Below are 26,806 nucleotides of genomic sequence, written 5' to 3' on the forward strand. Positions count from 1 at the left end.
GAGGACGCGGATTCAATTCCTACCCATATGGCAGCTCAAAACTGTCTGTAACTCGTCCTTTTCTGGCCTCTGCGGGCATCAGGCACACACGTGGTGCACAGATATACATGCAGGCCGAACACTCACACACGTAAAAATTTTCGAGTTAGCGATGGATAGTTTACGCTAAATTAGGCCACTGAAAAAGTGCTGTTAAGCGCTTAGCTCGCCCAGTTGGTCCCTTTTAAGACTGAGGAAACATCCCTTATGGAAGAGCTCTGGGTTGGAGGCATCAAAAATTTTGACAAGGCAGACAGACAAAATCTTTCCTAGTAGCCACTCCTGCAGCCTCGCTGGCCACTCGGAGCAGGCTCCGCCCTGCCCACCCCACGCTAGCCCACGTGATCGCGTTCTCCCGCGTGTGAAGGCGGCTGTCTCCGGCGGACTGAACCACAGTGACCTCCTGCTCGGGGGTGAGCGCGACGACGCGAGCCGCTACGATGCGAATGACCACTGAAGCTAAAGCCACCCGCGACACGATTCTGCATTGCGAGAGGCAGTCACTTCTTGTGTGCTGGCTGTCTCTGGCTGGTGGCGAACTCCTCGTGCAGTTTGGGAACCCTTCGTTCTTTAGCCCCGTCAGTGGAAGGGTCTAAAACGCAGATCTTAAAGGGGGGGAAGTTATGTCTTGTCAGTCGAGCAATCTCTCTGATTGAAAGCAAAGCTTCAAAAGCATCATGTGTGGAAGTTTCAGTTTTCTGAGCATGGTTTTCTAGTCACCTATTTTGTCTCCATACAGTTACGCGTGTTAAAATCATTTGGGACTCTACTTGGTGCTCCCCCAGATAGTTCAGTCCTTCTCCCAGCGCCCGCTGGGAGAGGCTGAGGAATGTCTGCCATCTTGGGCGCAACTATTTCATACCCAAAATGGGGGAACCTCATAAATCAGTGAGTTTATTTGTTACCTAAAAATTATTTTTTTGCCATGAATAGCTTATTCCATCTTGAAAAACAATTTTATGATTGTTTCTAGATGATTTTTATGCCTATTTGAGTTTCCCGAGAATGGTGTGAGGAACGAGGGCGTGGGTGTCTCCCCCGGCGTGCATATTGGTACAATCCATTCGCTGCACGCACGTGGCTCCCCTCTAGCGGCTCGCGGTGATTCCTGGGAGTCGGAAGCAGGGCGGCCGAGCCGGGTGAGAAGCAGCGCGGGCCCATGCAGGACGCTGAGAACGTGGCGGCGCCCGAGGCGGCCGAGGAGCGGGCAGAGCCCGCGAGGCAGCAGCCAGCCTCCGAGTCGCCGCCGACGGATGAGGCGGTGGGATCTGGCGCGTCCGAAGTGGGACGGACGGAAGACGCCGAGGAAGACGCCGAGGCCGGACCGGAGCCAGAGGTGAGGGCCAAGCCGGCGGCCCAATCCGAAGAGGAAACGGCGACGAGCCCGGCCGTGTCGCCCCCGCCGCAGCCGGCGGAGCGGTCCTCAGCGCAGGAGCCCTCTGCTCCCGGAAAGGCGGAGGCCGCAGGGGAGCACGCCCGGGAGCACTCCGCCGCCGGAGCGGAGGAGGAGGGCGGGTCCGATCGCAGCGCGGCTGAGGCGGATCCGCGGGCTCTGGAGAACGGAGAGGCAGATGAGCCCTCCTTCAGCGACCCCGAGGACTTCGTGGACGACGTCAGCGAGGAAGGTAAGAGCTGTGATTGTGTCTGTGGGGAGGGGATCCACTGATGTCGAGGGCGCGAAGTCTTCCGATTGCAGCGATCCGCCCCTACTTCCTCTAAAGTAGGGGACTACTTGGGGAGCCCACCTCTGGGTGAAGACAGGACTTCTAGAGTTGATAGAAGGCAGGACGAGTTGCACTGTCTGGGCCATTCCAGTTTCCAGCGTTGATCAGCTGGACCCTTCGGAGGGTCTAATGGGAGGGACAAGACCTGTAGACGCTGGTGTCTTCCCCCTTGCTGAAATGTCTTCCCTTCCCATCGGTTTCCATAGTAAGAGATAGCCGTCGGACCAGCCCCATACCCGCCTGTTTATCTCTTTTTTTTCCCCCTGGTCGGTACCCCGACCATGCTTGTGTTGTACATCGATTTTTTTTGCACACTATTCGCTTTGCGTCTTGCATCATATTCTCTTCTACGGTGACTGGTTCCAAGGCATTATTTTGTCGTCCTGCACGGGAGCCTGATTTTTAAAATCTTTTATGACAGCTGACTGCGTGTGTTTTCTGCCCTTTTCAACTTCCTTAATGTGTTGATGTGATTAATACCGAGGGGCAGGTAGATCAAGCTGAACTTAACCTCTTTATTCTCCTGCACTTACTTCTGTAGTGCTATTACTACAGGCATGTGCCGCCAAATAGTTGATTTTGAACAACCAGCGATATGCCAAGAAAATCTAGAACCTCAATATAGTTGTCAACTTAGAACTTACAATATTTGAAATATTAAAGGGGATGCCATTTAATGTCACCATTGTTTTATTTAACTTTTGTGTCTTTATGGGGTTTGTTCTTGTTTTGTAAGGCAGGGTCTCCCTTAGCCCAGGCCAGCTTAGAACTCTTAATGTAGCTGAAGCTGGCTTTGAACTGATTCTCCTGCCTCCACTTTAAGATTGCCAGGGTTTAAGGTGTAAAGCACCATGCCTGGCTTGTTTTACTGCATTTCTTAAGGTAAAAGATGTTTTAGCATGAGAAACAGATAAACTGTGACGATTCTACCGATCTTTCCTCTGCAGGCCTTGAGGAAGTTTCTCTGTGGACAAAGCAGGTTTCTGGTTTCCCACCTTTTACCCAGCTCCAGTGAGCTCTGATGTACCAGTTCCCTCAATGTTAAAGCCTAAGTTTTGACTCTGAAGCTCCTTTTAAACCACTGGTTATTTATTTGGGGTTGGAGTGTCTCCTTATTGCTTCGTAGTTTCAGACAGGACCTCACACTGTATCCCATGCTGGCCCAGAACTCATGGTCATCCTTCTGTCTTCCTTGATTAAGTGTTGGGATTACAGGTGTGAACCACCGTCAACTATAGCTGCTTTTTTAGGGGAGAGGGGTGTCACCCCGAACTCGGGACTCACCAGTTGGCCAGACTGGCTGGCCATTGAGATCTTTGCTTATACCTTTCTAGCACTGGGAATACAGGTGTGTGCCGCTGTGCCATCTTTTTACCTGGGTACTGGGAATCCTAACTCATGTCCTTCTGCTTGCCCAGCAAGTACCTTGTTGACTAACCATTTCTCTATATCCCCCCCCCCAGTCGTTTCCCCTTTTCAAAAGTTTATCTTTATTTTTTAAATTGAAAATTTGTTTTATGCTAAGGAGCATTTTGCCCTCCTGCATGTCTGTTAATATCCATGCCTAGTGCTTGTGGAGGCGGTTGGATCTCCTAACTGGAATTAGGGTTGGTTGTGAGCCACCTTGTGGGTGCTGGGAATCAAGCATGAATCCTTTAGAACAGCAGCAGTGCTCCTAACTGCTGAGCAGTCTTTCTGGCCCTTGTTTGTTTTATTTTTAATTTTGGGTATGTCCCTTTGTCTGTGTGGGTTTGTGGGTTTGTGTGCATGTCAGTGCAGGTGCCACTAGGACCAGAAGAGGGTGGCCAGTCCCCTAGAGCAGAAGTTACAGGTGATTGTGAGCTACCTTATGTAGGTACTGGGAAGCAAATGGGCCTGTCTGGTGCAAAATGAGGTGGTTGTTTGTTTGTTTGTTTGTTTGTTTTACCACCCCCGCCCCAGACAGGGTTTCTCTGTGTAATAGCCTTGGCTGTCCTGAAACTAGCTCTTGTAGACCACTCTGTCCTCGAACTCACAAAGATTCGCCTGTCTCTGCTTCCTGAGTGCTAGAATTAAAGGCGTGCATCACCACTGCCTGGCTCAAAATGAGTATTTAAAGAGTTATTTGACCCCACTTAATTCCTAGATTCCAGTGTGTAAATTTCTTCCAGAATTGGGGAAAATGGAAGTCAGGGGTTCCTGATGTGACTACAAGGCCAGCCTGCCTCCATCAAGTCTGAGGGAGCCCAGTGGGTCCAGTGTATGAAGGGAGTACAGAGTAACGAGGGAGGCTCTGGTCCTGAGAACGGAAACTCTTCAGGCCGTCTGGTCTTGGGCTGTCATGTAGGGTGTCACAAGGGTGGGAAGGGAAGGCAGCCTTTTGGTCCTTAACAGGAGGAGCAGTGTGGAATCTGTCTTGTCTCCTTGTTCTGTCTGGTTGTGTGTTAGTATGGGGTCTCCTGTTCTGTTGTGATCACGAACAAGTTGTTTCCTCAGGTGGTGTGCATGCCTGTCATACCAGTACTTGGAAGGTAGAGAGAGGAGTTGGAGGTTGTCCTCTGCTACGTAGGGAGTGCAAAGCCAGCTTGAAGTACCTGGGACCTTGTATTAAAAAAACACATGAAAAAGGACTGAAGAGATGGCTCAGCAGTTAAGAGCACTTAGTGTTCTTCCAGAGAACCTGGGTTTGATTCCCAGCTCCCATATGGTAACTCACAACTCTCTGTAACTCCAGTTTGAGGACCTTACGCCCGCCCAGGTACCAGGCATGCATGTGGTGCAAAACATTCATACACATAAAATAAGTTTTTATGGCTGGAAAGATGGCTCAGTGATTGAGCACTGGCTGCTATTCTAGAGGACCTGGGTTCAATTCCCAGCACCCATATGGCAACTCACAACTTTGTAACTCCAGTTGCAGAGACTCTGGCACCCTCACACAGACATACATGTAGGCAAAACACAAATAAACATAAAATAAATACATTTCTAAAAATAAGTAAATAGATAAATTTTTGAAGAATCCAAACAAACTAACAATCAAACATGTGTTGCATTGTGGGGATAATTTGTTCTGCCCTGCCCCGGCAGGAGTAGATTGTTGAGGCTAGGTAGACGTTTTGAGCTCCTGGGAAAGAGTCTGTAGTTTGTATAAAAGCTGGCCTCTTTTTTTTTTTTTTTTTTTTTTTTTTTTTTATTACATCTTGTTAAGTTCAGCTCCAGCTAGGCAGGCCATTTAATAGTATGGTGAGCAGGTTTTTAAAGGAACCCAGAGTTCACCATAGTTTCTGTAGTAAAGGTGTGTGGCATTGCTGTGTTGAAAATCTGCCTCTTGCCTCCTTGCTCTTTGCCTGCTTTTGATTCTACCATCTTTGAAATGTGTCTTTTTTTTTTTTTAAGATTTATCTATTTATGATATATAGTGTTCTTTCTGCACATATGCCTGCACATCAGAAGAGGGCACTAGACCTCATTATAGATGATTGTGAGCCACTGTGTGGTTGCTGGGAATTGAACTCAAGGACCTCTCTGGAAGAGCAGCCAGTGCTCTTAACCTCTGAGCCACCTCTCCAGTCCCTGATGTGTTTTAATTAAGTTTCTGTTGCTGTGACAAGATGTGGCCAAAAGCAACCCCGAGTCCATCATCCAGGAACTAAGGGCCCACCAACAATGACCTTTTAAAAAAGTCATTTGGTTCCCTGGTGGTGGTACACACCTTTTATCCAGGCACTTGGGAGACAGAGGCAGGCGGATCTCTTGAGTTTGAGGCCAGCCTGGTCTACAGAGCACATCCCAGGCTGGCCAGGGCTGCACGGAGAAACCCTGTCTAAAACACAACATAAAGTCATCTGGTGAGTTGGTCTGCACATTTGTGTAGCAGTCAGGAATGTGTTCTCAAGTTGGTTTCACCAATACACAGTGGGTTCCAGGGGTCGAACTCAGGTTATCAGGCTTGTACAACAGTGAGCCTTCCTGCTGGCTCAGAATTTCCTTTTATTTTTAATTCTGCTTATTATTTGTTTATTTGAAACTTTATTTTTAGATTATTTTGTATGTGTGAATGTTGTTTGCCTGCATCATATACAGATTCCCTGGAACTGGAGTTATAGATGGCTGTGAGCCACAATGTGGGTGCTGGGAATTGAGCCTTAATCAATCCTCTGCCAGAGCAACAAGTACTCTAAAATGGCAGAGCCATCTCTCCAGCTCTCTCTCTCTCTCTCTCTCTCTCTCTCTCTCTCTCTCTCTCTCTCTCTCTCTCTCTCTCCCTCCCTCCCTCCCTCTCTCTCTCTCTCTCCCTCTCTCTCCTTTTCAAGACATGGTTTCTCTGTAGCTTTGACTCTTATCCTGGAACTAGCTTATGTAGACCAGGCATTCCTCAAACTCACAGAGATCTGCCTGCTTCTGCCTCCCGAGTGCTAGGATTAAAGGCGTGTGCCACCACCTCCTGGCTATTTTTTTCATTATTTTTTGTGTCAAGATGTTTTGCCTGCGTGTATGTCTGTACCACATGCATATGTTGTTTTGGGGGGTCAGAAGAGGGCAGTGGGTTCACTGACTGGATTGCAGATGATTGTGAGCCATCGTGTGGATGCTAGAAACTGAACTCTGGTCCTTTGGAAAAGTAACGAGTGCTCTTAACTGCTCAGCCATCTCCCTAGCCCCACATATATATTTTCTTTTTGGTCTTTTGAGACAGGGAATCTCTATGAAGACTATGAAACCTCACTATGACTTCCCAGGAACTCACTTTGTAGATTACGCTGGTCTCAAACTCGGAAATCTGCCAATCTCTGCTTCCTGTGGTCTGGAATTAAAGGCATGAATTTTCCTGCCAGGTCAACTTCTATATTTTAACTAGGATCTTTTTCTGTAGCCCTAGATAGCTTCAAGAATGGCTGTCCTTTTGCCCCAGTTTCTCAGGTGCTGAGAGCATTCTTACATCTAGCTTACCTTTCTCTGAATGTGTGCATGTGGAGACCTGAAGTGTACAGCAGGTGCATTCTCCCCACCACCCCCCCCCCTTTTTTTTTTTGAAGGTAGGCCCTCTAATTGAACCTGGAGCTACCGTTTCATCTAGACCAGTTGCTCAGCAAACCCCTGAGATCCTTTTACTTCTGCCCTCACAGCCTTGGGGTTATAGGTGCATGCTTCTACACCTGGCTCTTTTGAGACAGACTCTTACTGTGTAGCTGTGGTTGTTCTATAATTCACTATGTCAATCAGGCTGGCCTTGAATTCACTGCATTCTGTTTACCTCTTGAGTCCTGGGACTGAAGGCGTGCACCATTATGCCTACCTTACACTTGGCTTTTGTGTGGGTGCTGGAGATGTGAACTTCGTTCCTCATGCTTATGGGCAGCGAGCACTTGCCCCACTGAGTCTCCATCCTAGCCCTTTTTTCACTTCTGAGAATGAAGTGGTGTTTGTTGATATTTGAGATATTTAGTATGTTGAAGTTGTTTTTCTTTTTAATAAGATTTGTTTTTAGTTTTAAGTGTATATGTGTGCACATATGCTCTTGGGGGCCAGAGGTGTCTCCTTGAGCTGGAGTTAGACTGGTAGATAAACTGGCCAACATAGGTACTGGGAGCAGAACTAAGGTTCTTTGCAGGAACAGTACATGCTGTTAATGCTGAGCCATTTCTCCAGCTTTTTTCTTTTCTTTTGGTTTTTCGAGACAGGGTTTCTCTGTGTAGCTTTGGAGCCTGTTCTGAAACTCACTCTGAAGACCAGGCTGACCTTGAACTCACAGAGATTCACCGGCCTCCCAAGTGCTGGGATTAAAGGCGTGAGCCACCGCTGCCTGGCATCTCCAGTTTTTTTCAATTTCCTGAGACAAGGTCTCGTGTAGCCTAGTAGGAGGCTAGCCTTGTATTTTCTTCTTGTTCTTCTTTCTCCTCCTCCTCTTCCTTCTTCGTTTTTCAAGACAGAGTTTCTTCTCTGTGTAGACCTGGCTGTCCTGGAACTCACTGTGTAGACCTGGCTGCCCTCGAACTCAATCATCTGCCTCCCGAGTGCTGGGATTAAAGGCTTTCTCCACTACTGCCTGGCCTTTGTTTTATGCATATTTGAGGATGACCTTAAACTTTTGCTCCTCCTGCTTTCACCTTCTGGGTGCTGGGGTTACAGGTTATGCCCACACACCTGTAAAAGACTGAGTGAAAAGGAGCAGTGATAGTTTCCAAAGCAGCTAGAAATTCATGCAATAAGCCATTCTTTAAGGGTTTTTTGTTGTTTGTTTTGCATTGCTTTTTTTTTTTTTTTTAAGAGTACTATTGGAGATTGAACCCAGGGCTACGTTTGTATTAGGTCAGCATGCTCTTCCTCTGTTAAATCTGCAGTCTTTTGCATTTTATTTTTTTTAAAGTAATTCTTATGTGTGAGTATGGATAAGGTCAGAGGGTAACTTTTAGGAATGAATTCTTTCCACCTCATTAAGACAGAGTTTTCCTATGGAGATCAGGCTGGTCTTGAACTCAGAGATCCTCCTGCTTCTGCCTCTATCTCCAGAGTGATGGCATTAAATGTGTGCTCCACTCAGCAGTCACAAATGAGCACCTTTTGACAATACTTACCATCAAAAGGTGTGTGAGGATTAGCCTTCCTGATTCTTTGTTGTTTAATGTAGGTCATGATTTCTTTGTTCATGATAAGAGCACTTAGAGTAGATGCCTTTTAAAAATAATCAGCCTGCTAGCTAATGGATGAGTGCTACTTGGTTTGAATAGAAGCCACTTGACATTTCTTTTACTCCTTTAGAACTACTTGGTGACGTACTCAAAGATCGGCCTCAGGAGGCAGATGGGATCGACTCGGTGATAGTTGTAGACAACGTTCCTCAGGTGGGACCGGATCGGCTTGAGAAGCTCAAAAATGTCATCCACAAGATCTTCTCCAAGTTTGGGAAAATCATAAATGACTATTACCCTGAAGAGGATGGAAAGACCAAAGGGTGAGAGCGCCAGCTGCTGAAGCAGCAGTGGAGGCCTGGGGACTTGTATATCCCGTCTGCCCCAGAGGGACGCTCCTGACAGTGTAGTTTTGATTCTCAGGCCCTCGCAGGACTCTGAAATCATGGTGTAGTGAGTGACCGCAGACTGAGGTTTCCAGAGCTGATGCCCACAGGAGTAGCAGGGGACCTGGTATAGGTTCTGGATAGAGATACCATTGTCAGCCCAAGCGCAAGCCTGCCTATGGGGATTTCTCTCAGAAATACTTTTTAAAACATTTTAACTTATCTAAAGTAGTGAAAGCCTGCATTACTGCTTAGTTAGTTACTTCCTTCAGTATGTTAGCTAAAATCATGGGTGTAGCTCAGGATTTCATGGCCCGCAGTTTACTACTTCTCTTCAAAATTAGGTCTTTCCTATTTGATTCTAGTCCTCCATTGTGTCTGGTGCTGTGTGTGGAGCCCCAGTCTAAGCCTTTAAGTGCTTTGCTGCATTTTGACTGTGGGCAGTTTGCTTAGATCCTGCTGTGCAGGCCTGAGGCTCCTGTCTCCATCCTAGGAGGCTCTTGAGCGGTGGGACTGGCTGCCTTCAGTGAGCTGGACAGTGGTTGCTGCCATATTTATAGGGGGTCGTTTGCCTCTTGCCACTGTGGACAGACCTTTAAATGCCAACTTGTCTGAGGGGAGTAAAGGATGATAAGGTTACCTTCTTTTAGAATTAAAATCTTTGTGTTTTAAAAACTATTTACAAAGTTATTATTTTTGCAAGAATCATTGGTTCTAGGAAGTGCTACTGTGTTGTATGGTTTTTATTTTATTTCTAAAGGTTATATTTTATGCATTTATTTAATTTGGTTTTTCAAGACAGTTTCTCTGTAGCTTTGGAGCCTGTCCTGGAACTAGCTCTGTAGACCAGCCTGGCCTCGAATTCAGAGATCCACATTTCTTTGTCTCTAGAGTGCTGGGATTAAAGGCGTGTTCCACCACCACCCACCTAGATTATATTATTTTCATTTTATGTGCCTGCATGTATGTCTGTGTAAAAGTTCCAAATCCCTTGGAACTGGAGTTACAGTTGTGAACTCTCATATAAGTGCTGGGAATTGAACCTTGGTCCTCTGAAAGAGCGGCCAGTGCTCTTCACCACTCAGCCATCCCTCCAGCCCCTTGTTTTTTGTTTTGTTTTGTTTTTTTCAATTCTGTTTTATGTGCGAATATTTTGCTTGCATGTATATATGTGCACCACATGTGTGCTTAATCCTCTCAGAAGCCAGAGAAGTGTCTCATGATTCTTGGAACTAGAGTTATAGACAGTTGTGAATTTCCATGTGGGTGGGTACTAGGTCCTCTGCAAGAGCAGCCATTGGTCTTTTGTTGTTTTGTTGACATAGTCCACTATGTGGCCTTTGGCTGGCCTGGCACTCAGTTCTGCCTGCCTCTGCTTCCTAGCTATGGGATTAAAGATGTGGGCCCCCTGGCCAAGTTAAGAACTAGTGCTCTTAACCATTGCTGAGCCATTTGGTTGAAAGGTAATCTCTTTGACTGACAGTTGCTTGCTGTGTTAGGTGTTTATCTGTACTGAAGCTTCCCCTGAAACCCTGTGTCATTTTTCTGTGATGTGTAATAGTGATTCTTAATGAGATCATTACTGTATATGTAAAGTGGACACTTTGCTAGGTTTTGTAATACATGCATCATATCACAGGGCTATCATGGGATAATGACTTTCTGTTAAACTTTTCTTTCAGTTATAACTATGAAGTTACAGTCTTGAGATCTTTCTATTAGGATTTCATTCTTTAGGAAACTACTTGGTCTGCATGTTGTACTCTAGTCTTCAGGGTGACCCGCCTTGGTAAAGCTGCAGGACAGCTAGGACCTCAGTTTATGTAGAAAGGTCTCAGTGTATAAGTCTTAAAGGTACATGTGTGCAAGCTGCTTGCCTTCTCGCTCAGGTACATCTTTCTGGAATATGCTTCTCCTGCCCATGCTGTGGATGCTGTGAAAAATGCTGATGGATACAAGCTGGACAAGCAGCACACGTTCCGGGTCAACCTCTTCACAGATTTTGATAAGTGAGTTGCAGCCTGAGATAGATCTGTGGTTGGTGCCTGTGGGTGATGGGAAGTTCTTCAGTAGGTGCTCATGTCTTTAAGGTGATTGACTTCTGTTGGGCAGCAAAGCATTTCATGTTTCTGCTTTGGGCATGGGGTAGGTGGAGAGGCTAAGGTGCTGCCTGGTCATGCTCCCCCTATCCCATCCAGAGTGTGCCACTTAGCAGTGCCTGTTCTGTTCCAGGTACATGACGATCAGTGATGAGTGGGACATTCCAGAGAAGCAGCCTTTCAAAGACCTGGTATGTTTCTGTGAAACCCCTGCTTTTGTAGTCAGGAGAGATTTTATAGCTTGAGGTTTAAAGGTGTCTGTTGAATTTGCATCTGTCATAAAGTGTGATAGTTGTCAGTGAGCTTTCTTTGATTAAAATTAATTCAGTGCACTAAATCTCTCAATTTTGATTATTTTTAGGGAAATTTGCGTTACTGGCTGGAAGAGGCAGAGTGTAGAGATCAATACAGTGTGATTTTTGAGAGCGGAGACCGGACATCCATCTTCTGGAATGACGTCAAGGACCCAGTTTCAATTGAAGAAAGAGCGGTGTGTACTAGTGGCCGTGGCCACAACCATCTCCTTATAGCAGGGCTGGTTTCCGCCCAAAGGAACAGGTGAAGGCTCTTGTTCTCTGAGGCACTCTGAGAACAGTGTCACTCTTGTCCCAGCTTGGAAATAGGTTCTGAAAAAAAGAAGATGCCTGTAGAAGGAAGGGTCACTGTGCTTGACTTTTTTGTCATTTTAAACCCTGTTCCTTCCTTCCTTACAGAGATGGACAGAGACTTATGTGCGCTGGTCCCCTAAGGGCACCTACCTAGCTACTTTTCATCAGCGGGGGATTGCCCTCTGGGGAGGGGAGAAGTTCAAGCAGATTCAGAGGTTTAGCCACCAAGGTGTACAGCTCATCGACTTCTCTCCATGTGAAAGGTCAGTGGCTTAAACTCCTCTTGTTGCCCCCCTCAGGTGGCTTGTAGTAGTCTCTGACATCACAGAAAAACATGCCAGAAAGAGTTCAGAGAACTCCACTTGGGAGGATGGTAGCAGGAGAGAGATGTCAGGGCCAGCCGGACTTGTAGTGAGTTTGAGGCCAGGTTAGGCTATGTGACGTGACACCCTGTCTCAAAACAAAGGAGAGAGAGAAAATGGAAGAGATAGCAAGAGAACTCATTGGGGCTAGAGAGATGGCTCTTCCAGAGGACCTGGGTTCAATTCCTAGTACCCACATCACAGCTCACAACTGTAACTCCAGTTTCAGGGGACCCGACACCCATGGCAAAACACCAGTGCATATAAAATAAAAACAATAGGGAGCTGGAGAGATGTCTCAGAAGTTTAAAGTCTGGCTGCTCTTCCAGAAGTCTCGAGTTCAATTCTCAGCAACAACATAGTGGCTCACAACCATCTAGAATGAGATCGGTGCCCTCTGGCTTGCAGGCAACCACTATTCATAATAAATAAATCTTCTAAAAAATGAAAATAAAAAAATAAAAAATTATTAAAAAAGAACTCATGGATGTTTCCCACCAGCACTTGGCACTGCTCCTTTACACCTCCTCACATAGTGTGTAAACTGTCAGAACCATGGGGCGGGGGGCACGGACTGGAGAGATGATTAAGAACACTTGTTCTTACAGAGGATCTGGTTCAATCCCTGGCACCCGCTTAGTTGCTCACAACCATCTATGACTCCAGTTGCAGGGAATCCACTCCCTTTTCTGACATCCAAGGGCACTAGGCATGCATGCAAGCAAAACACACATATAAACTAAATAAGTCTTTTTAAAAGGGGGGGGCTGTGTGTGTAAGAGAGACAGCTGGCCTGATGCCTGTGCTAGAGTGACACTTGACTGTCCGTTACCTCTTTGGGAAGCCTGCTTAGTTTCTTCAGCAGTCAGCTCTCCTGTGTTCTGGGAGCACAGTTGGTTCTCTTTTAGTATAGGGCTTGGCCCCAAATTATTGTAGCTGAAGCTGGCATTTGTCCTCTTGCCTTCACTTCCCAAGTGCTGGCATTGGGGCTGTGCACTACCACACCTGGTATGATGTATCTGTCCTCCTGAGCAAACGGGGCCGTCCTGTCTTTTGTTAGGTCCTATTTGCTTTGGTTTGTAGATTGCAGTTTTGGAGCTCACTTGTTACAGACTTGAGCAGTTTTTTATAATGTAACGTTGCTGATCAGGATTTCAGTCTTGGCAGCCCTGGCACTGCAGTAGTAGGGCCCTTTGCTGGTGTTTTCTGGCTTGCTGTGGTCGCTCTCAATGTACCTTGCTTCAAGGGGTTGTGTGCTTAGCAAATCTGTGCCTTGTGAGAACAAATAAAGATTTGTTCAACAGTGTAGAGATGTTGTCTGTCAGGTAGCTATTTGCTCATTTCCCAGGATACTCACTTTAGAACTGTACACGGCCATCTGTTGTCTTTATCTCATTAGTCTTAACTACACGAGCGAAGATGGGAGAATCCACACCACTTTTCCTTCTAGACCAGCCCACTCAAGCAAACTTTTGTTAGGATGTTTGATTGATTTCCTGGTGCCACTCCTGGGTGGGAGCACTATTCTAGGTGACTTGTAGTGGTCTGTGATTACTTTGTACTTGGTTGTACTCGCCCCACCCCCAACTTGGAAAGATCAGATACCATTCTTGGGGATCATGGTATATGGGGAAAAGGCTGGTTTCCTACATCTTGGCAGTAGCCTGTGAACTTAGGTCTGTGACCCACAGAAATGTGTGCTGGAACTGTGACTCTTGTACCAAAGGAAGTGCTGTACTAAGTGACCCCCTCTCTTGCAGATACCTGGTCACTTTCAGCCCGCTGTTGGACACTCAGGATGATCCTCAGGCCATCATTATCTGGGACATCCTCACAGGGCATAAGAAGAGAGGCTTCCATTGTGAAAGCTCAGCCCACTGGCCCATCTTCAAGTGAGTAGACTTTAGCCCTGGTCTGCCTGTGGCCTTTTCATGTTCATTGGTACAGCCTGGCACTGCTTTTCTCCACAGGTGGAGCCATGATGGCAAATTCTTTGCGAGAATGACTCTGGATACTCTCAGCATCTATGAAACACCTGTGAGTTTTGTTTTGTTTTCAAGTTTTCTCTGGGCTTTGGACTAGAATCCTGCATGCTAGGAAACTGCACTACTACTGCTGAGCTATCCCCTAGCTTCCATGACAATTTTTGTGTTCTGGGAGACAAATATGAACGGTTGGGTGCGTGCATGGCTATACTTTTCAGTATGGATATAGTTGGTGCTTGCTTAATCTGTACTGTAGTAAGGGAGGCAGGGCTTTTGGTAAACCTACTGGCCAAATAAATGAAGGCCAACTCCAGTGCCCTTGCAACCCTTCCTGTGCTGGGTGGAAGTCTGGATTCTCCTGTCCTGGCTCCTACTGAAGTTGTTTGGATATTTGTTGCTGTTCACCTAGCCTTCATGCTTGTAATGCTCCCTAGATTCAGCAGAGTCTTACACTGTTAAGAGGGGGGAAAGGGCTGGCAAGATGATTCAGTGGGTAAGGCACTTGTCACCAAGCCTGTCAACACTGCACTATGGAAGCCAAGAACTCGGCTCTTGCATATTGTCTTCTGACCTGTATGAGTGCTCTGACATATGCTCCAGTCTTCAAAATAAATGTAAAAAGAGGTACATAGAGTTAACATGGCCCTGACTTTTCTGAACTGTTTTTTTCCCCCCACTCATGGGCAGTCTATGGGCCTTTTGGACAAGAAGAGCTTGAAGATCTCTGGAATAAAGTAAGTGAAAGTTTCTGTAAAGTCAGTGTCAATATGCTCTGGTTGCTATAGCAACACAGGATGATTACCTTCAAGCAACAGAAATGTCTGTCTTTCCCTCTTGAAATTGGAAGTCCAAGTTGAGTTAGTGGATTCTGTCTGATTGGGGGCTTTCTCTTCAGTGGATGGTGTCTCTCACTTCAAATGGTTAGAAGAACAGCTCTCTAGGAACCTTAAAAAGGTCCCCCTTCCCTTCCTTAAGACCAGTTTACCTCACAAGGGCCTCATCTATGGTTACTATCTTTGAGTTCCACTGTACGTTTGTTGAGCACATGAACAGACCTTCAGGCCATTGCAGCTGGGGGCTTTTTGGTTTTTTAGACAGGGTTTCTCTGTATGATAGTCCTAGCTATCCTGGAACTAGCTCACAAAGATCCGCCTAACTCTGCCTGAATGCTGGGATTAAAGGTGTGTGCCCCCATCGCCTGGCTGCAGCTGAGTTTTATTTTCTTTTTTCTTTTTTCTTTCTTTTTTTTTTGTTTTTGTTTTTTCGAGACAGGGTTTCTCTGTAGCTTTGGAGTCTAACCTAGAACTAGCTCTTGTAGACCAGGCTGGCCTCGAACTCACAGAGATCCACCTGCTTCTGCCTCCCGAGTGCTAGGATTAAAGGCGTGCGCCACCACCATCTGGCTGAGTTTTCAGTTTTTAAGAGTATTGGTCTGGGGCCGGGCGGTGGTGGCGCACGCCTTTAATCCCAGCACTCGGGAGGCAGAGGTAGGCGGATCTCTGTGAGTTTGAGACCAGCCTGGTCTACAAGAGTTAGTTCCAGGACAGGCTCCAAAGCCACAGAGAAACCCTGTCTCGAAAAAAAACCAAAAAAAAAAAAAAAAGAAAAAAAAAGAAAAAAGAGTATTGGGCTGGAGAGTTAACTCAGGTTAAGAGCACTGGCTTCTCTTCCAGAGGTCCTGAGTTCAATTCACAGCAACCACATGGTGGCTCACAACTGTTTGTAATGAGGTCTGGTGCCCTCATCTGACCTGCAGGGATACATGTAGGCAGAACATTACATACATGATGGATGGATGGATGAGTGGATAGATAGATAAATCTTAAATAGATAATTTTTTTTTTTTTTTTTAAAAAAGGCAGCCTCTTGTAACTCAAACTATCCTGGAATTCTCTCTGTAGCTGAGGACACCCTTGAACTCCTTGTTGGTAATATTACAGGTGTGGACTGCCTTGTCCATTTAGCACTCAGTTAAGCACTTAAACAAGCATTTGCTTGCCTGTTTCTGCAAACACTGGGATGCTGTAGTGACCCCGGCTCACTGGCACAGAAATAAAAAACTAGGGGCAGAGAAATAAAAAAACTAAGGTCAAAGTCTTGCCCAGTGGAGTAGGGACAGTGTGGAGACTTGTGTGCAATGGCTTTATCCTCTTTGGAAGGCTTCGGAAGATCTTCCCTGCTGCTCCTGTGTTCTATGGGGTGAGACTTGGGTACATGACAAGGAACTGCAGTTCATTCTGTCTTATTTATCTGAAGTCCTTGGGAGCTGGGGTGGTGAACACTTAGCAGCCCAGAGGACACTAGTATGTCCTTTTGTTTTTATGTTCCCGGATCTCATTTGAAAAACATACAGTGATCTGCAGTAGATTTAAAATCAAGTTTGGATGTGGTGGTAGGCTTCTGCAGTCCAGCTTGTCAGGATGATAAGGAAGGTGGGAGGATGCTTGAGCCTATAAGCTGGAGACCAATCTAGGCAGTCAACCTTCTCAACCAAAAAAAAAAAAAAAAAATGCAGAATGAGAGTGTGGCATGTATAGACGTTTTTCACTGTCATAGTCTGCCCTGTGGGACCATTAATAGAGGAGAAGGCATTGCTTACTTGTCCTACCGCCCGCCTTCTGACTTGTAGTCTTCCCCTTTGGCACCTTGGTTGACTTTTACATACCCTGCCGCTAGACTCTCAGTCTGAATTATATTTGTAAAGAGCAATGTCATGTGGTGGCTGAATACGGGGCTGGTCTGCATTGAGAGCTGGCTACGATGAGCAGCATCCGTATGCCTAGTTCCTTGCTGTCACAGCAGTGTGATCATTCGACCCCACCCCCCAGGGTTAGGACAACTGCAGGCTATACTGTGCAGTGTGCAGGGCTGGTGTGTAGCGGGCAGGGTGCCAATGTAGAGCTTTTAAGAGTAAGTGTGTTCTCTCCTGCTGCTCAGTTCTGTGACCACCTGTTCTTTGCATAAACTTTAATCCCTTTGTCTTACAGAGACTTTTCTTGGTCTCCGGGCGGTAACATCATTGCGTTTTGGGTGCCAGAAGACAAAGATATTCCAGCTAGGGTGACCCTGATGCAGCTCCCCACCAGACAGGAGATCCGAGTGAGGAATTTGTTCAATGTGGTTGACTGCAAGTTGCACTGGCAGAAAAATGGAGATTACCTGTGTGTGAAAGTGGACAGGACTCCCAAAGGCACACAGGTGAGTAGTTGCCATGGGAGTTACATCTAAGTGAACTGCTGCTTCTGACGATTTGTTTTTGTTTGTGTGTGCGTGGGTACAGATATGCGGGTGCCTGAGGGGGCAGAAAGAGAGCTTCAGATTCCTAGAGTTGGAGTTAGAGTTGTTTGGGAGTCACGTGGCTGGGTGCTTGCAGCCTAATTCGAATTTTCTGTAGTATCTCTCCAGCTCCTGTAGGTTTTTTGTTTGTTTGTTTTGTTTTATTGTTGTTGTTTGTTGTTTGTTTTGCTTTGCTTTTTGGTTGGGAGGTATTAACTGCTGGTTTATTGCATAGACTCATAGGGTACTTTCAGGATTGTTGATACAGTCGGCTGTCTGGTCATAGTGGGTGTTCTGGTTAAAGTCTTCTTAAACTGACTTTCATAATTACATTTCCCCTGAGAAACTTTTGTATGACCCCAGGCAAATATGTGCACAGAATAGTTATTCAAGTCCTACATTAGCTATCATAATAAGTTATTTTAAGATAATTCTTTGATATGTGTATGCTTTTATTATTAACAATGAAAGCAAGGTTGCATGCTACTGAGATGGTGTGTTTTAAGTGCATGAGTGTCTTGTCAGCTGCATGTATGTCTCTACAGTGCTCTTGGAGGCCAGAAAAGGGCATTAGATACCCTGGAACTGAAATTACAGACCATGGTGAGCTGCCATGTGGGTGCTGAGATTTGAACCCAGGTCTTCTGCAAGAGTAGCCAGTGCTGTTAATCACTGAGCCATTTCTCCTGTCTCCCTTCTCCATCTTTGTTTTTTTTTAAAGATTATTTATTTATTATGTACAGTGTTCAGCTTCCATGTATGCGTGCAGGCCAGAAGAGGGCACCAAATCTCATTACAGATGGCTGTGAGCCACCATGTGGTTGTTGGGAATTGAACTCAGGACCTCCGGAAGAGCAGTCAGTGCTCTTAACCTCTGAGCCATCTCTCCAGCCCCTCTTCCCCATCTTAGCTTATTTATTATTACTTTGATGGTTTTGTGTAGTTTTGAGCTCACAGAAAATTACAGTAGTAACACCTGCAGATGCTCAGCTACTCTTTGGCACTCTACTGGCAGGTACAAGGGATGTGTTGTGTTTCTGGTAAACACAGACGATCTTCACGTAGTTCTGCACACAGATCATTTAATGTTTCCCTCATCCAAAAAAAAAAAAAAGCCAGCCTTTGACCCTAGTCCTCTTCGCATTTGAGGCCAACCTGGTCTACATAGCAAATTCCAGATTAGCCAGGACTACATAGTGAGACCCAAGTTTGTTTTTGTTTTTTAATACTTTGAATTTTTCTTCTAACAGTTTCTTTTCCCTTTATGTTAGTCTTTTTCCTTTTGATATCTTAAGGCAGCGCCTCACTTTGTAACCTAGACTGGTCCATAACTTGTAATCACTCAGCCTCTGTCTTCCTGAGTGTTGAGAGCACAGGTGGCACAGGTGTGTGCCACCATGCCAAACCACCTCTTTTTTTTTTTTTAAGGCAGGTTGAGTGCTGTATTACAGGCATGAACCATTATGTCTGTTCCAACATTTATTTTTCTTGAGATATAATTCATATACCAAAAAATTGCCATGCTTTTAAATAGCGAGCCATCTCCATGACTTATAGTGTGTTCAGCAGGTCACACAGGCGTGCTTCTGCTGATTTCAAGCTGCATACCAGTTAACACTCACTCCCCATTTCCCTCTCTAGACCGCTTGTTGGTCTGCCTTGTTATTTCTCTTCTGGTGCTGGGGATCACACTCAGGTAACCCTCTGCATGTTGGGCCTGTGTTCTAGTGAACTATGCCCGGCCCCTTCCTCACTCTGAACAACCTCTGGTCTGCTCTCTGTTTGCATTGTCTGTTCTGAGCACTTCATACAGGTGAAGTCCTACAGCCTGTGGCCTTTTGTGTTTGACTTCTTTAACATTACTTTTTTTTAAATGACATTCATCTTTATTTTTAAGATTTATTTATTATGTGTACAATGTTCCTCCTGCCTTTACACTTCCATGCCAGAAGAGGGCACCAGATCTCATTTACAGATATGGTTGCTGGGAACTGAACTCAGGACCTCTGGAAGAACAGCCAGTGTTCTTAACCTCTGAGCCATCTCTCCAGCCCACTTTTTTTTTTTTTAAACAATCCCATTTATATTGTAGTATGTGTCAACATTTCATTCCATTCCTTTCCATGGTTGACTAGTATTCTAACACACATCCTTTCACATGTTGATGGACGCACATTAACTGGTGAGTGAGTAGTAGTGGAACTGCTGTTGGAAGTGGTGCTGCTTGAAGGTCATGGTGCAGGTTGCTCCACAGTGATGAGTCCTGTGGTCCCCTTGATGGACTAGAGGACCCTGAGAACTCTGATAGATGTGCTTCAGCATGGACTTGGACTATGCTGTCATTGCGGCAGCTTTATCGCCAGCATTAGGGATGTAGATGTGCTGGGGGATGAGCGCCACCTTCTGTTAGCTTGTCCAATTGTACTCCCTATTCTTCCAGAATGTTACCTTCCTTTTTTTTTTCTTCTTATCAACAGGGTGTTGTCACAAATTTTGAAATCTTCCGAATGAGAGAGAAGCAGGTACCTGTCGATGTTGTTGAGATGAAAGGTAAGCTTCCGTGTACTAGGAAGGGCCTTCGTGCTCTTGTCTTGGACAGCTCTGCATGAGCCAGGTACTTAAGCAGTCTGTTGAAGTGGAGTGACAGCAGGAGTAGCCAACCCAAGTGGGATGACACTGACCTGGAGCACATGGGTTAGGCTGGCTAGCTGCAGGGATCCTCCTGTCTGCCCTCCTGTGCTAGTGCACAATGCCTGGAAATCGCCTTGAATGACTAACTTGCTGGTTGCAGTTTCAGTCATTTTGTTTCTGTTAAATAAGAGTCTTGTTCTATAGCCCGATGGTCTTGAACTCCCAATCTTTATGCCTCAGCCTCTTAAGGGCTAGAATTATACGCCTGTACCATCAGGCTTGGCTTTCAGTTTTTTATTTTCTTAAATTTAATTTTTTTTTGTTTGTTTTTTGTTTTTAGTGGAGGGTGGTAGGGTCTGTATATGTATATCCTTGACTGCTTGGAACTCATAGAGACCCACCTGCCTCTATTTCACAAGTGTTGGCATTAAATGCGTGTGCCACCATGCCCACCCTCACCTTTTTTTAACAGAAGAAAGATTGATGTACTTTACTTTCCCTCTAACTTCCCTCCTTTGCTGGAATAGTCAAATAGTTTCTGCCTTTGTCTGGCAAAGTGTCTGTGCCTTTCATTTTACTTTTATTTTGTTTGGCTATAGAAAAAAATCTCTTTTGCCATGTTGGAGTAAGGGATGACAGTGTGGTGGCACAAGCCTATGATCTTAACACACAGGAGGCCAGGGCTGGAAGAGTATAAGTTCTGGTCCGACCTGGACTTGTTACTAACATAGCATCACAAGCAGATTAAACCTGCTACCTTTGATTCTGCTGGCCTCTGTTTGCTTGCTTTTGCTGTCAGTTGATCTATAGTGAATTGGGGGTTTCAGCTTTTCTCCAGTTGAGTGAAGATCTTCATAATTGAAGATGCTGCTGTGAAAGATGACAGCCACTGACTTCTCTTATTGTTGATTGTAGAAACCATCATAGCCTTTGCCTGGGAACCCAATGGCAGTAAGTTTGCTGTGCTTCATGGCGAGGCCCCTCGGATATCTGTCTCCTTCTACCATGTAAAGAGCAACGGGAAGATCGAGCTCATCAGTAAGCAGTCTGCCCTCAGGGGCTTGGATTGCCAGTGTGGGTCAGATAATAGGCAGGATGCTAAGGTTGGGGTTACTTGGAACAGAGGGAACATATATATTCTCATGTAATCAAAAGACACTCTCCCATTTGACATGGAGACAGCATGTATCCTTGCTCAGGCTCCCCAAGGGCTACTGCTGCCCACTCTTGTCCTTGTGTCATGACAGCCCACACAAGTCAACGGGTTTAGGGCTCAAGGCAAGCCGAGCTACGCAGTGTTGCCCTCATTGGGGTGGATCTGCAGGGTTGCCCCAGGCTGTGTTCCATATGCTTCTTCTAGGAAGCCAGCACCTTGTTCCCTGTGCTGTAGCAGTCATGCCAGGGCTTTCTTGGACTTGGACTTCTTGTGTCTTAGGAGTAGCTTCTGAGACCCCTGAAGTGTGCTTTCCCTTTACCTGGGTCGAATTATTTTTGATAGAATCAGTTGGCTGTGTTGCAGAGTCGATTATGTTGTTGATTCTCTGAGATGTATAAGATGTGGACAGTTGCAAACAATCAGGAGACTTCTGTCCATTATAACAAACACCGGGAAAGGTGCTATTTGTTTCCTGACTGTGTGCTCTGTCTTTCTTCGGGCTGTCAGCACTGGGTTCACAGTCACTGTGCATTGGAGCTAGATGGGACAATTGTCTGTAGCTCTCGGAATGTGAGACTCTTGCCCCATCAGAACAAATACGGCTGTAGTGCTAGGACTTCGCCCCCTCTTACTCTACTGCTTCTGAGTCCCGTGGCCAAGGAGATGCCCAGATGTTAATGCCCTGTTTGAAGGCAGGTGGCTCGTTAAGAGAGGTCTGAAGGTCTAGGCAAGGAGTGACCCGGGGAGTCACCCGATTTGCTTTGCCAACTTCCCCTAGTGTTGGGTGACTGGGAAGATGGTAAACTTGAGGTTCTGTGAGAACACTGAAATGGTGACTTCAGTAGGTTAGCCTTGGTGTTATTGAAGTCAGGTCTCTGAAGTCTGGTAAACACCAAGGACTCCAGAGATGAGTCACTGCTGTAGTTGCTGTAAGTGCATTCTTTGTCCAGTTGCATGTGAAGTTGAAAACAGTACCCACCATACTTCCACACCAGTCAGCACCCATCACCCTTAAGCATGCTTCATGACTTCATGTCTAACTGAATGGGGCAGTTGTTTTAAAGTAGTTCTCCTAAGGTGACTAGTGGGTATGTGGACTTGTCTTTGCCAGCCCTCCTCAAGGGTAGCACTGACTTAGCTAGAGAGGCACTGGCACAGTCCCCTCATAGGTACTTGCTTTTCTTGCAGAGATGTTTGACAAGCAGCAAGCAAACACCATCTTCTGGAGTCCCCAGGGACAGTTCGTGGTGCTGGCCGGGCTGAGGAGGTGGGTTGGGGCCCTGGCCACTATGGCAAGCAACACTGCCTCCTTAGGTTTGTGTTGAGATGGAGCATCTCACTTGATAATTGTCACAGCTGAGCCTCTGGCCAAACCAGGCTGATCGCAGTAGTGACTTGCAGATGACAGCTCTTCTGTGGTCATAGCCTTACGTTCTCTCCTGTGACTCCCGTGTCTTCCAGTGGGGACAGATGCTTAGCTGGAGGCAGCCTCCTTACCCTTTGTGGTTGGGGTGCATTTCTCTTGCTCCCCTGCATTCCATCTGAGCACATAGGAGTAGTGAGCAAATCCAGCCTCGACCTCTGGTTGGAAGGACTGCCGTGGATTGCTCCCACTGTGGTGTGCATGTTACCCTAGCTCTGGAGGCTTCCTCAGGTACCACCTTCTCTAGATGACACAGAGCACTCGTGCACATCATGTCCTGATCCCAGTCTCATGAAATTTGTCACTGTGAGGACAATAGGGTTAAAATCCAGGAAGCTACGGCCCAGCAGAGAGTGGGCATCTTGGTCCTTGCTCCTTCCCCACCCTTGTGACTCAGTGGAAGTTAGGGGCATTGGCCCTCTCTGGGTGGAGATGCAGGGTGATTGCGGGATGCAGCTGCCTTGTTATCCCACAGCATGAATGGTGCCTTGGCGTTTGTCGACACTTCAGACTGCACTGTCATGAACATTGCAGAACACTACATGGCCTCTGATGTTGAGTGGGACCCAACCGGCCGCTATGTGGTCACCTCTGTGTCGTGGTGGAGCCATAAGGTAGGTGGCAGATGCTGGGCCCTCCGGGAATGAAGTCTCTCAAGGCTGGTGACAAACTGTGGGATCATTGTATCCAGGGACCCTGGGTGAGAGGATACTACTTATAAGCCTTTGCGGCTTAGGGAACCCGTCTGATACAGAGGGGTCAACTTCCAGAGCATGGGCTGCTATGCCTCCTGAGGGCAGACTGCTTTCTGTGTTTACGGATGGGTGGACACTTGAGCTGTTCTGTGCAAACAAAACCTGTAAGCTCAAAGGGCTCCAGCTGGTGAGAAAGAGCTGTTGCTTCCCAGATGGCTTTGGGTAGTGTCTGGAATAGCATTCTCTATGTTCATTATAGGATGTGATGCCATCCCAAATGTCAGTGCAGCATGGCCCATCCCAACACTTGTTTAGGATTGATTGACTGATGTATTCATGGTTTTTCGAGACAGGGTCTTTCTGTGTAGCTCTGGCCTGGAACTCACAGAGATCCATCTGCCTCTGCCTGGAATTAAAGTGCTGGGAGTAAAGGTGTGCGCTACCATGCCCAGTTTAGGATTTTTTAAATTAATTTATTTTTTATATGCATTGGTGTATGGTGTAGGATCTCCTGAAACTGGAGTTAGAAACAGTTGTGAGTTGCCATGTGGGTGCTGAGAATTGAACCCAAGTCCTCTGAAGCAGTCAGTGCTCTTAACTGCTCAGTCATCTCTCTAACCGCCTGTTTAGGATCTTACAGGACTGGGGGTGCCAGTGCGTAACACTCACCTATCCCCAGGACCCTTTCTCCCCCTCCCCCCAAAAAATGGGGGTGTGTGAAACTCTTAAGTTCCATATGGGGCCATTCTGTTCAGTCTACAAAACTTCCAGGGCCCAGCATTTGGGTTGAGGCAGTGCTTCGCTGAGTCTTTCTGGGAAAGCAAGGTTAGCTGGCTAAGCTGTGGCTGGTGCTGTCAGTAGTTGGCACTGCTGGGGAAGTTTTTTTGTTGTTGTTTTTTTTGTTTGTTTGTTTGTTTTGGGGTTTTTTTGTTTTGTTTTGTTTTGTTGTCAAAGACCAGTGATGAGCAGGCCTGCACTGAGAGGAGCACCTGCTGACTGCTATTGACATGGTATTCTTAGATCGTTGTGTGTTTGCTCATTACCTTTCCTGCCGGAGGATGAGCACAGCCAGGTGCAGGTTTTGTGTTTACAGTGTGCTGAGTACAGGTTGGTGCTCTGGCTACTAAGAGTAAAGGTGTCATGGTGGCCTTGCACATTTTGTGTGATGGACCCCACTGTCCTCTCTAGGTGGATAATGCTTATTGGCTGTGGACCTTCCAAGGACGCCTTCTCCAGAAGAACAACAAGGATCGCTTCTGCCAGCTGCTCTGGAGACCAAGGCCCCCAACGCTCCTCAGCCAGGATCAGATAAAGGTCTGTGGTCCCTGCCTGGTTGGGGGTATGGGAGGAGTTGTGGCACTGAAGGAAATAAGGCATTTGTCCTGCGACTGGAAAGGGGCAGTGAATGGGGATTGGAGGTAGGACATGGAGAGGGCCTCTGAAGAGATGTAAGGCCAGCGAGACCTGACCTGGAGCAACGTCAGGCACTAACTCTAAAGTTGCAGGCTTAGCAATACCTACAAGCCCAGGAGGCTGAGGCAGGAGGATCATGGGTTCTTTCAGACTCTCCTGTGTAGCAAAAGATAACCCTATTCTTCCTGTCTGTTCCCCATTCCCCAGAAAACCCAGGAGTCTGACTAAGCCAGACAGGCTATAAATAAGCCCTAGTAGAATTGAAAGAGCTAGGCGGGGTTAGGTAATGGGATAGGCTTGTGGTCTTAGGTCAGAACTGGGAGTGACTCACTCTAGGAATTGTCTCCATGAGATGAGAGTCGCCAGCCGGTGATGCTAGGAATCCTCTTAGTCCTGGAGGCTGTCAGTGTACACTGGTATCTTTGAAGGCAACAGTTGCGGTCTTTGCTTTGAAGGTTCAGTCCTAAGAGACTTGTCTTGGTTTCAGCAAATTAAAAAGGATCTGAAGAAATACTCTAAGATCTTCGAGCAGAAGGACCGCTTGAGCCAGTCCAAAGCTTCAAAGGTGAGCCTGAGGGGATGCTCATGAGTGTGCATCCCTGTCTGGGCCTGGGCAGTAGTGAGAAGGGTGTGCCAGGAACCTGATCTGGCTTGTTCTCCCACGTGTGAGGTGGCAGTTAGCAATGGGCAACAGGGCCAGCACTGGTCCATAGAACCAATACCCACTAACACTGGGTAGAAGCTGGCTTTTCCTTGATAGAAGCAGGAGGTTCTAGGATCTAGAAGAGAAATGAGGGTCCCTCTTAAGGAGGTTCTATGTAAGGCTTGCCCAGCACAACAGAGCTGGAATACAAGACTCCACTTGCCCTCTTCTAAACTTCAACAATGGTTGCTAGACACAAAGGATGGCACTGGTTTGTGGTTGAGCAAATGTGTCCTGCTCATCCCTACAACCTTCCCCACATGATAGGAACTAGTGGAAAGAAGGCGGACCATGATGGAGGACTTCCGGCAATACCGAAAAATGGCCCAAGAACTCTATATGAAGCAGAAGAACGAACGTCTAGAACTACGGGGAGGTAACCAGGCTTCTGGGCGTGTCTGCAAGTAGAGTGGTCCCTCAAGGGTGTGGACTAGACAGCCCTGCAGCTGACATTGCAGCCACACCCCGGGGGTCAACCTGCTCTTTCTCTTCTTAGGGGTGGACACTGATGAGCTGGACAGCAATGTGGATGACTGGGAGGAGGAGACCATCGAATTTTTTGTCACTGAAGAGGTTATTCCTCTGGGAAGTCAGGAGTGACCTAGCACTGTGGTAAGAGTTGTGAGTGTGAAGAGAGCAGGGGGTGCCTGCAGAGTTAGACCACAGCATAGAAGACACCCAGGAAGGTGGTGGTTGGTAGGGAGCTTGGGAAGAAGTGGAGGCTGGCATGAGGGCAGTGCTACAAGAAGGAGGATCGGGCGCAGTACTGTCACCCAGTGTTGGTACAGGCCACAGTACAGGAGTGAGTGTCTGCCTGTGTGTGGTGCTAAGCCTCGGGGTGATGGGGTGCTACTGACTGATCTGAGGCCTCTCCCATGGCCTGGAGTGTGGTCACTGAAGAATCCAGCTGTTTCCCCCTTGCTTTGTGGCTGACTGAATGGTTGTTCATCTGTTGCAGTGTCGCTGTGCTGTGCCCAGGATCCGAGGCCACCCTTCACAGAGAGCCTCGGGCTGGGTTCTCATCGTGCTTTCTCTCTGGACTGCAAGTGCGCCCGGGGTTCTTCCATCCCGACACAGCTCTGTGCCTTCAGCCCCTGGGTCCACAGTGGGGACACTTGAGGCTCCGCTCTCACTTGCCCTGTTTGGGTTTTTATGCCGTGTCTGCTGTGGGGCCTCACTGCAGTTCTCCTGGTCGCTCCTTTCACTCCTGCAGCTCAGTGGAGTTCCCATTCACAGACTCACTGTCGCTGCTTGTGGCCTGGAGACCTTCAGGGGGACTGCACGCCCACCACTGACGTGTGCCAGTAGATCTGGAGGCACCCCAACACCTTGCGCCTGTTCAGATTTTGCAGGGCCTCTGCGCAGGTTGGGTGTGGGAATAAAAGCAACCCTGTGTGAAAGTGTTGTCTTACTCCTCTTTGCAATTTGTAATGGCCTTGAGGCCTCCCATTCCCACTCCCAAGGGTGAGGGTATTTGCACACTTGCACCTGGCTTGTTGAGAGCTTGTCTGAAATCTGGCCAGGAGCTAGTGTACCAGATCCCAGATGCAATGTCTTCCATCTGTTTCTGTGAGAAAATATTCATCTTACCCTGACAGAACCCTTTAGGTTTTCCAGACCTGGACAAGTTGGAAAACAGGTACAGAGGGGGTCAGCCACTTAGACACGCACCTCTGTAGTTATCTAGTGTCCAAT

At 47.0% G+C, this 26,806-nt stretch overlaps 1 protein-coding gene across 1 annotated transcript; it reads left to right on the forward strand.

The window, feature by feature from the left end:
* Positions 1-1,100: 1,100 nt before the first annotated feature.
* Eif3b (eukaryotic translation initiation factor 3 subunit B) lies at positions 1,101-26,511 on the forward strand. Its single transcript, XM_038346215.1, has 19 exons — positions 1,101-1,664; positions 8,505-8,697; positions 10,650-10,769; positions 10,993-11,050; positions 11,221-11,349; positions 11,573-11,730; positions 13,590-13,721; positions 13,800-13,866; positions 14,502-14,548; positions 16,802-17,012; positions 19,568-19,640; positions 20,637-20,759; positions 22,066-22,144; positions 22,776-22,914; positions 24,184-24,309; positions 24,896-24,973; positions 25,379-25,487; positions 25,608-25,723; positions 26,070-26,511. Exons 1-18 carry the CDS (start codon positions 1,199-1,201, stop codon positions 25,709-25,711), a joined length of 2,412 nt encoding a protein of 803 aa, XP_038202143.1. The 5' UTR covers positions 1,101-1,198; the 3' UTR covers positions 25,712-25,723; positions 26,070-26,511.
* The last annotated feature ends 295 nt before the right edge of the window (positions 26,512-26,806 follow it).

Source organism: Arvicola amphibius, chromosome 10 (genome assembly GCF_903992535.2).
Source record: "Arvicola amphibius chromosome 10, mArvAmp1.2, whole genome shotgun sequence".
In the NCBI taxonomy this organism is placed as follows: Eukaryota; Metazoa; Chordata; class Mammalia; order Rodentia; family Cricetidae; genus Arvicola; species Arvicola amphibius.